Source organism: Typha angustifolia, chromosome 3, assembly GCF_048772165.1.
Source record: "Typha angustifolia cultivar Huaian chromosome 3, ASM4877216v1, whole genome shotgun sequence".
Lineage (NCBI taxonomy): Eukaryota > Viridiplantae > Streptophyta > Magnoliopsida > Poales > Typhaceae > Typha > Typha angustifolia.
The window spans coordinates 4,316,366-4,326,902 of NC_133241.1; the positions used below are offsets into that span (position 1 = coordinate 4,316,366).

Genomic DNA, 10,537 nt, shown 5'->3' on the forward strand with positions numbered 1-10,537 from the left:
ATATTGTTATTAACTTTGAGGTGTAATCTACTTAAGTAAATAAAGTTTGGAAGATGAATATGTTCAACAACTCTTTTTTCTTCTCGCTGAGCAAAAGGAAAAGCGTTGCCCTAAGAAACTATTTGCTCCTTCCAGTGCAGCTTATCAATGGTAAGAACAGTCAAAGAACGATATCCCCCGACACATCCAACTCACAAGAAGAGAATTATTTTTTATTCTTTGTCTCGATGATGCAAGGAAAAAAGAAAAATAAAATAAAAGCCTCTATTTTATTTTTCAATTTACAAAGAATTTAAAGAGAATATTGCATTCGGAGATTCATATCTATTGGCAACAATGAGAATAAGGTATGCTCATCCAAAGAAGGCAACCCAGTAATCTAGTTGTTACATTAAATCATTGGAATATTTATAAATGATTTAAAGAATCATGCTTTACCATTTTAAGTTTTCCTTTTACAACTTGTATACATTCTTATATATACTATTAAACCCATGCTCTTAGTATGTGAGAACAAAACCCAATCAATTGTATACTCTCTTTCTTCATGGTATTAGAGCAGTAAACAATCTACGCATCCTTTGATTTTTTTTTTTTTTTTTTTGGGTGACTCTTCTCCATTGCCGATGCTTCTCTTAATGTGAGCAATTTTGCCGTGCTCCATCTCAGGCAAGAAAACTACCCTTTATGGCAAGAGCAAATTCTAGCCTTGGCCGAAAGCTAAGAACTACTTGACCTCCTTGCGGGTGAAATACCAATGCTAAATCAATTTCTTGCTGCCAACAAAAAGACTAATGATGGGCTAATGATGGGCTCCATCACAACTTCGATGCTTAAGCCACCCACACTTTCCTATGCCGAGATAATTCCATTATTACAGAGTTATGAAACTGGAACATCTGCACACCAATCAGATTCTACTCATCATATGGCTTTCTTTGGTCAACAAAATACTCGATATCCTCATCGAGGAAAAGAACGTCAATCACAATAAACCTTTAACTCCAAAGGTAATTTAACAATTTTTACCTCACTTCAATATACTAATAGACAACATGCAAAAAATTTTAGCCATCATATATCAAATCAATAATCAAATAAAGATCGGACATAGGTGCTTGTGTGCCAAATCTATAACAAACGTAGCCAAAAAATGTTAAGTCTAACTTTTTTCGTGAGTCAATTTAAAACTCTTGAGTGCATCAACAAAAATACAAATACTTGAATATAATATGTGAACTCAAATGTTAAATCTTTTGATTTGTGAATCATTTTTAACTTTGAATATTTGAAAATTGAATTTAAGACTTTGAATATTTTTGTATGTTTCTAAAATTTATTGAATGAAAAATGATGTGAAATAGACTATGATTTTGAAGGGAAGTAAGAGTGTTCGATTTCATTGTTTATCAATTTATGACAAAAAGGGGGAGAGTGATAATCGAGTTAGTCATTTTGATTTGGTTTGCTATTAATTGCTTAATTTTAATTTTATAGTCTCACATGCATTTCACTTAGTATGAATGTTGAAATTGCGTAGGATTTTTGATAGCAAAGAAAACTTATGCTATACTTTATTAGGATGTATGCATTGTTATGAGTAGCCACTTTGTATTTTAGGAAATTATATTTTATCACAAATTGTCAAATGGGAAGATTGTTAGGTATTATTTGTACTAATGTAAATTGACAAATTATGTTTCAAAATATAATTTTTATTTATGTAATGTGTCTGGATTTTATGTATGAGCATATGCACAAATTATGGCAGGTTATGAGATGTTTGAAGTGAAAAATTGAATTTTAAGTCAAAAAATTCAAAACAATTTTGGAATCATTATTGAATAGTGTCATGATGGTAAAAGTAGTATAAAAAAATATCCAAAAGCACAATAACAATAACTTTGCATTCAATAGTCTACTTAGCCGTTCGAATAGACCATCGGGAGTTCGAACGCATTTTACCGAGATAGAAGAAAATAATAGGCATTCGAACAGGCCTTGTGGATATTCGAACAACCTTGGCTGATTTAACTTAGATTTGGATCTATCTCTAAGAGAATCCGTGGAGAATTTTTAAAGAGATATTTATCTTATTTCTAAGATATACTTATTTTATCTCTAAGAAATATTTATCTTATATCTAAGAATATAAAAAAGGTTTAATCTAACCCTAAAAGGGAGAACTCAAATATTAAATTGGAGATCATCTTTTACAGAAGCCTGTCGTTCATGATATTGAGATTACCTTTTGAAGGCCATTGAAATCAATTCTCAACTTTAGATTAACAGAATTAATAACAAAATTAGTTAGCATATTGTTACGTAACAGAATTAATAACAGAATTAGTTAGCATATTATTACGCTTGTACAGCTGCCCTGTAACTATTGGTCTCAGCCTGATAGTTATCAGCCAAACTCTTTATATATAGTTTCTTATCTTGTAATAGAGGTAGAGCTAAATACAAAAAGTTTTTTTTCTCTCTTCTTCAATATGGTATCAGAGCACTAGTGTGCTTCCTCTTCCTTTTTCTTTTTTTTTCTTCTTCAATTTGTTCATTGATCTCTGTCAATCTTTCCCTTTGTTTTTGATGGCTTCTGGAAGTACTGCTGCTCCTGGATCATCTTCTTTATATGGATCATTGATGAGCAATTCCGCCATTGATGATGTCTCAAGTCCTTACTATCTTCATCACTCTGATAATCCAAGCATCATCTTAGTTTCTCAACCCCTCACCGGAGAAAACTATGCTTCTTAGAGCTGAGCGATGATCATCGCATTATCTGTCAAGAATAAGGTGTGCTTCATTGACGGAAGTATAACTCGTCCAGTAGGTATTGATCCTTCTATAAATTCATGGATTAGGAATAACAATATTGTTATATCCTGGATCTTGAATTCTGTTTCTAAGGACATATCTGCTAGTGTGATCTTTTCCGATTCAGCTAGAGAAATTTGGATTGATCTCAAAGAAAGATATCTTCAGAAAAATGGCCCTAAAATTTTCCAACTTAGACGTGATCTGATGAATCTCTCTCAAGGACAGATGAGTGTTAGTACATATTTCACTAAGCTAAAGACTATTTGGGAAGAGCTTGGTAACTATAAACCTGTTTGTACTTGTAATCGCTGTTCTTGTGGGGGAATTAAATCCATCGCAGATCATCACCAAATGGAATATGTTATGTCCTTTTTGATGGGACTTAATGATTCTTTTTCCCAAGTCAGAGGCCAGCTTCTTCTTATGGACCCTATTCCACCTATTAACAAGGTGTTTGCTCTTATTTCTCAAGAAGAGCAACAAAGGAATGTTAATGTCCTTACTAATGGTTCTAATGGACAAAATTCTATGGCATTTGCTGTGAAAAATGAAGTTTCTAAATCTGTTATTTCCACTGGATCCCAAATCAATAAGAATCAGAAAAAGGAAAGACCTCTTTGCACTCACTGTGGATATCAAGGACATACAATTGACAAGTGTTATAAACTTCATGGTTATCCACCTGGATATAAAGTAAGGCAGAAACATAACTCTCAGATTTTTGCAGCTCGTGTTAATCATGTTACTGATTCCACATCTAATGGCAAGACTAACAATATGGGTGGTTTTGTTCAAATGCTCAATCCAGTTCAGTACCAGCATTTGATGAATATGCTATCTAACCACTTGATTACAGCCAAAGCTAATACTGAGACTTTTGCAAGTACTTCTGCTACTTCAGGTACTTGTTTTCTAGTCTCTCTCAATCCTAGTCTTCAGTCCCCTAATATTTGGATTGTGGATTATGGAGCAACTAGTCATATATGCTTCACCAAATCAGCTTTTCTTCACATGCAACCAGTTCAAAATGTCTTCATTACTCTACCGAATCATGATAAGATTCCTGTTTTTTATATGGGCACAGTGAAACTCAATTCTGTTTTGGTACTTAAGGATGTTCTTTATGTGCCTCAATTCAAATTTAATCTTCTATCTGTCAGTTCCTTACTCAAAGATACCTCCATTTATGTTAAATTCCTTGGTGGTTCTTGTGTGATTCAGGATCTACGCAACCAGAAGATGATTGGCAGGGGTAAAAGGTTTGTAGATCTTTATGTCGTTGAAGCCTTTTCTGATTTTAATAAGTCTGATTTAGTTTTTCATGATTGTAATTCCACCTTTTCTACTGTTAATACTGCTTCTTCTAAACTTTGGCATCAAAGATTAGGCCATTTATCTTTTAGGAGATTGGATTTGTTGAGAGAACAATTACATTTTTCTTCTAATAAGGAAAATTTGCATCATCCTTGTTCTATTTGCGCATTGGCTAAGCAGCGCATATTATCCTTTATTTCTCATAACAATTTATCCAAGAAAGCCTTTGATCTCATTCATTGTGATTCCTGGGGTCCATATCATGTTAAATCTCATGCTGGACATAGATATTTTTTGACTCTGGTTGATGATTGTACACGTTTTACTTGGATTTTTCTCATGAAAAATAAGTCAGAGGCTTGTTCCATTGTACCAAGATTCTTTAAAATGGTTGAGACTCAATTTGGCAAAACTATCAAACAGTTTAGGAGTGACAATGCTCCTGAATTTCAGTTCACTGAGTTCTTTCAATCCAAAGGTGTTCTTCACCAATTTTCCTGCGTCGACAGACCTGAGCAGAATTTAGTGGTTGAAAGGAAACACCAGCATTTGCTCAACGTTGCTCGAGCTTTATTTTTCCAATCCAAAGTTCATATTCAGTTTTGGAATGAATGCGTATTGACCACTACATTCCTGATCAATCGTACTCCTTCTCCTCTCCTACAGCATCAGACGCCATACTCTCTCTCCTTTATCAAATTCCTGTGGATTATAGCTCTCTCAAAGTATTTGGCAGTCTTTGTTTTGCCTCAATTTTATCTTCTCACAGGACTAAGTTTCAACCAAGGGCCACTGCTTGTGTCTTTGTTGGACATCCACCAGGTATCAAAGGATATAAACTCTACGACATTACTTCTAAAGTTTTTTTTTATTTCCAGAGATGTTGTCTTCCATGAACATTTATTCCCCTTTCATAACATCTCTTATACTACAGACCTTCTTGATCCATTTCTAGATCTAGTTTTACCTCATATTTTCTCAAACTTACCTTCTTCAAATGAATCTCCAAATTCTACTTTACCTGATTTCATTTACCATGCTACTAATCCTTTTAGTGATCATGCTATCATTGATCATGATACTACTGATCATACTGATCATGCTATTACTACTGATGCTAACAAACCTGTTCCTGAGCCTTCTCATCATGATAACCCTCCTCCTAGAAAATCTTCCAGAACCATAATACCTCCCACCTATCTAAAAGATTTCCACTGTAATCTTTTATCCAAAACAACTCTCCCCCCTTCATCCACACCATACCCTATATCCTAATATATCTCTTATACAAATTTGTCTTCATCTCATAACTCTCTCATTCTCAACATTTCTACTTATGAGGAACCACAGTTTTACCATCAAGCTGTTAAGCATGCTGAATGGAGAGATGCTATGAATGATGAATTAGCTGCTATGGAAGCAAACAACACTTGGACTGTCACTGTTTTGCCTAAAGGCAAGCATTCCATAGGGTGTAAGTGGGTCTATAAGGTCAAATATCACTCAGATGGGAGTATTGAACGGCATAAAGCAAGATTAGTTGCTAAAGGTTACACTCAACAAGAAGGATTGGACTTCATTGAAACCTTTTCTCCTGTCGCTAAGTTAGTAACTGTTAAAGTACTCTTGGCAATTGCTTTGAATAACAATTGGCCATTGATCCAGCTTGATGTTAATAATGCTTTTTTACATGGTGACTCGTTTGAGGAGGTTTACATGGACTTACCTCTTGGTTATTTGCAATCCCATCCTATTGCTAAAGGGGAGAAACTTGTATGCCGATTACACAAATCAATTTATGGATTAAAGCAGGCATCTCGTCAGTGGTTCTCAAAGTTATCTCAAACACTTCTTCATCATGGATTTCATCAATCCAAGTCAGATTATTCATTATTCACTAAAGGATCTGGAACAAATTTCATTGCTCTCTTAGTTTACGTTGATGATATAATCATAACAGGTTCTAATCCTCAAGCTATTACTTCTCTCAAAGAGTTTCTTAATACTCATTTCAAATTTAAAGATTTAGGCAAGCTGAAATATTTCCTTGGTCTTGAAATTGCTCGATCTGCCAAAGGAATTTTTCTCTCTCAAAGACATTATACACTTCAATTGCTTGAAGATACAAGCTTTCTTGCTTCCAAACCAGCTACTTTGCCTATGGATCCTAAACTCAAACTAAGTTCTTTTGAAGGAGATCTACTTGAAGATGCATCATTGTATCGAAGGCTTGTGGGAAAACTGCTATATCTCACAATTTCCAGGCCCGATATTACCTTTGTAGTTCACAAACTTAGTCAGTTTGTGTCCAAGCCTCGACAGCAACATCTAGTTGCTATTCATCATCTTCTTCGATATCTAAAAGCTACCCCTGGTCAAGGATTGTTATTTTCCCCATCCTCCTCATTTCAACTTCGTGCATTCTCTGATGCAGATTGGGGTTCTTGTCTTGATTCTAGAAAGTCAATCACTGGATTTTGTATCTTCTTGGGAGACTCCTTAGTCTCTTGGAAAACTAAGAAGCAAACAACTCTTTCTCGCTCTTTTGCAGAAGCCGAATATAGAGCTTTAGCCTCTAGAACTAGTGAACTTATTTGGCTTCATCAACTTCTCCAAGACTTTCAGATTACATCTTCAACTCCTACTCTCCTCTTTTGTGATAATCAAGCTGCCATTCATATAGCTTCCAATCCTATTTTCCATGAGCGAACTAAACACATCGAGATTGATTGTCACTTTGTTCGAGACAAACTTTCTGAAGGATTTTTGAAGCTTCTGCCTATCAGAACAACTCATCAACTTGCTGATGTGTTTACAAAAGCTCTGCCAGCTTCTCTTCTTTTTCCATTACTACACAAGATGGCCATCTATGACATTCATGCTCCTAAGCCCATCTTGAGGGGGAGTAACAGAATTAATAACTAGTTAGCATATTGTTACGTAACAGAATTAATAACAGAATTAGTTAGCATATTGTTACGCTTGTACAGCTGCCCTGTAACTATTGGTCTCAGCCTGATAGTTATCAGCCAAACTCTTTATATATAGTTTCTTATCTTGTAATAGAGGTAGAGTTGAATACAAAAAGTTTTTTTTTCTCTCTTCTTCAATATAGATAAAAGTGCTGAATCATTTTTAACTTTACACATCTATATAAGATCTGGAAGCACTATGTCTCGAGGGTCATTGAGACGAAAGGATTAACCTCGAAGGTTACTGAGGTTTGGAAGCTCATCACGAGAAGTAGTGTGTCGCACGGTCTAGTGAACAAAGTTGGTACAGATTGAGTCGTGGGGATCGACAGGTGATCTCTAAGCTTCTTGTTAACTACTATATATTTTTAGTGATTAATTTGGATCCGTGATTTTTCACCCGATTTTAAGTTTTTCCATGTAAAAACTTTTGTGTTTGCAATCATCCTTTCTACGCTTTATTTTTATATATTATCATTGATAGCATGTGATAGATTCTATCTCTTAAGACATTTCTTATATTTTTCAATAAGTATTATAGTATATCTAAATATTCACGTAAGTTTCAGTTTTTTTCAATATGTTTCCGGTAAAGTGAGTTAAAATTAAGCCGAGGTATTAAATAGATATTCATTCCAACATAAAAATATGGGCTTTTTGAGAAGAAAAACTTAACACGGTAAAGTTCGAACCAAAATAAATGCACACCTTGTGCGTTAATTTCCTTTGTGCAAATACCTTTTAAGCCCTGTCTTTCTTTTATATACATGTCCTCATTTCTTTTTACCCCATCGAATTATAAAAGCAAAATCAATGGGTTTCCCTAAACCCTTGAATCATTGTTTCCGTATTTCTATGTAAAACATTTGAAAATTTTTCTTTTATTAGTTATCTGCTAGATTCTTTTTATTAAAACTGATATGTTAGTATCATACAATCAGTATTAGGCTTTCAGGGCACATTTTATATTTCCTTTTTCAAAAAAAATTTGAGGATAAAATAAATTTTTAGTATGGTTGGTATATATGTAAAAGAGAGCACAATCTACGAAGTAATAGCAACAGAAGGAACCCAGCTCTCCATCGTGGCACGTGTCCACCGCCCCACTCCATGGCATGCAAATACCTCAATTTCCGAGCCTTCTCGTTCGCGGCAAACAAATCCCATTTCCGCCGTCTTCTCTCTCACCACGCAACTGACACGTGCGACGCGGCCCACCGAGGGGTTATGGGCGCCACGTCATCCCGGCGCACGTGGCAGTGAGGTAGACAGGGCATCTCGCAGGCGCTAAGTAGCATTTGGGAGGACATGGGGGCGGGCAGAACGGGACGTGCTGCATTATTCCGAGACCAGTGCGGGGAGAGGGGATAAGGTGACGACGATGACGATGACGATGAAGTTGGATATACTTTGCATCTCATAAATAAAAATAAATGCCTCCCTCCTCATGGTAGAGAGAGAGAGAGGATGGCAGGAGGAATAGTTAAAAGTGGTGTGATTGTGGGGACGTGGATATCCACAAAAGGAGGAAAGAGTTCCAAGGCCATCCACCTCGCTCGAACTAGCTACCATGAAACTCGGGTCGGATCCGAGTTATGAATCGTGATAATGCAAATACAGAATATGATCAGTTTATTAAATTAGTCAGAAATTTTAATTATAAATATAATTTATTTTTATTTATGACACAAGTAAGTACGAGCAAGGTGGATGGCCTTAGGGGACATAATATATTTGAATTTATATAAATTATTTGAGTTATAAATATATTTCTTTTATGTTATAAATAAGTTATTTCGATAGTAAACATATTGTTTAGGTCATAATAAAGTTATTATATTATAAACCTGTTGATGGGTCGAGTTGGTGGGTTAAATTATAAATAAAATAAGTTAATAAATATAAAAATAATTTATTTGATGATTAAGTTAGTTGGATTAATTTATTAATGACCCGACCAAATTAGACTAAATTTAAATATATCTTATAGCTGAATCATGTCATTAAACTCAAATCCATATGAAAAGTAAAATTACTAGATGAGTTATCGGGTGGAGTGAACTTTTGTCACCCCTAGAAAATACTCATAAGAGTGATCGACTAATCTTTGAGATATTGTTGTTCCTACTACAATTTTTTATAATGACAAGAATACCTTTGTATATATTTGTTGTTGGAGGTTACGACTACGAGGATAAACTCGGTATAGTTTTTGCTAAGAAAAATTATATTTTATACCGTATGGTTAGGCCTAAATTCACTTTTATTCCTGTGTGATTTTATTTCTGTCATTTTATTTATTTATAGTTATATTCAAACTGAAACCATTATTTTTCTCATCAAATTTAATTAATTTATAAATCAAATTTAAAGATATTTATTAGAGATAATATCAAATAATTTGATAAGTTTTCTAATGCTATATATACTTATCATGTCTTTATTATTTGAAATTTAATTAATATTTATCATATTTTTGTCATCTAAAATTCCATTAATATTACTTAACATACATTAAAAAGCTTATTTAATTATCTACAATTTTCTCTCTAAAGAGTATCTTCAAATAGGACTTGTAGATTAGTTAAATATGATAAAAAAAATATATCAATTTCAGTTTAAATATCATCGTAAGAGTAAAGTGATACAAATAAAATTGTAAGATGGTGGAAGAATTTTAAGCTTAACTGTATGCAGTAAAATCTATGATTGCTTTGTCGATGATCACTAGCAAAATTTTGCTATGTAACTTCTGTTAATATAGTGTATGGATAAAAAATAAGTATTAGCTTAATGTATGGATAAAAAAATAAGTATTAGTTAGGTTAGCCTGGTTTGGTTTGAGGTTAAGCTCCGAACTCAGTTAGTTAGTCTCACTTTTTAGTCTTAATTTTTGAAAAGTAAACTTGACTAAATATAAAAAATATAAAGAGAATCAGTCTACCGGTCCCTAAATCAGTTCAAAGAGGGCACAACTTATGATTATGAGAAATTTACATTTCACACTCTGCTCTTTTATATATTCATAGTTTATACCTTTCTTTTTTAATATCTGTAAATAAACCCCACTTTCTACTAAATATTTACAGAATATATTCTGGGTTATGTTCAGATTAATACATTTTGGATAAATGGCACAAAAGAAGATTATTGTGTGTACTTCAAATTATTTATTTATTAGAATAATAAATATATTTCTTCTTCTTCATCTGGGCATGATGGCATGATGATATTCCGTGTGTGGCATGATGATATTCCGTGTGTTAGGTTAGGTAAGAATATTTTGAGTATAATTAACAATGAAATTAATGAATCTAACCAAAGAATGTGCTTTATAAATAGTTGATTAAATTTATAGCGTGATTTATAAATATTGAAAATACAAAGTGTAAACTGTAGATACGTGAGAAGGTAGGGTCTAATTTTCT

General features: G+C 33.7%; 1 protein-coding gene across 1 annotated transcript; it reads left to right on the plus strand.

The window, feature by feature from the left end:
• The first annotated feature begins 2,769 nt into the window (after positions 1 to 2,769).
• Positions 2,770 to 7,062, plus strand: LOC140758220 (uncharacterized). Its single transcript, XM_073094312.1, has 4 exons — positions 2,770 to 4,082; positions 4,907 to 4,959; positions 5,072 to 5,353; positions 5,501 to 7,062. The coding sequence occupies exons 1-4, from the start codon at positions 2,770 to 2,772 to the stop codon at positions 7,060 to 7,062; spliced, it is 3,210 nt and encodes a 1,069-aa protein (XP_072950413.1).
• Positions 7,063 to 10,537: the final 3,475 nt, after the last annotated feature.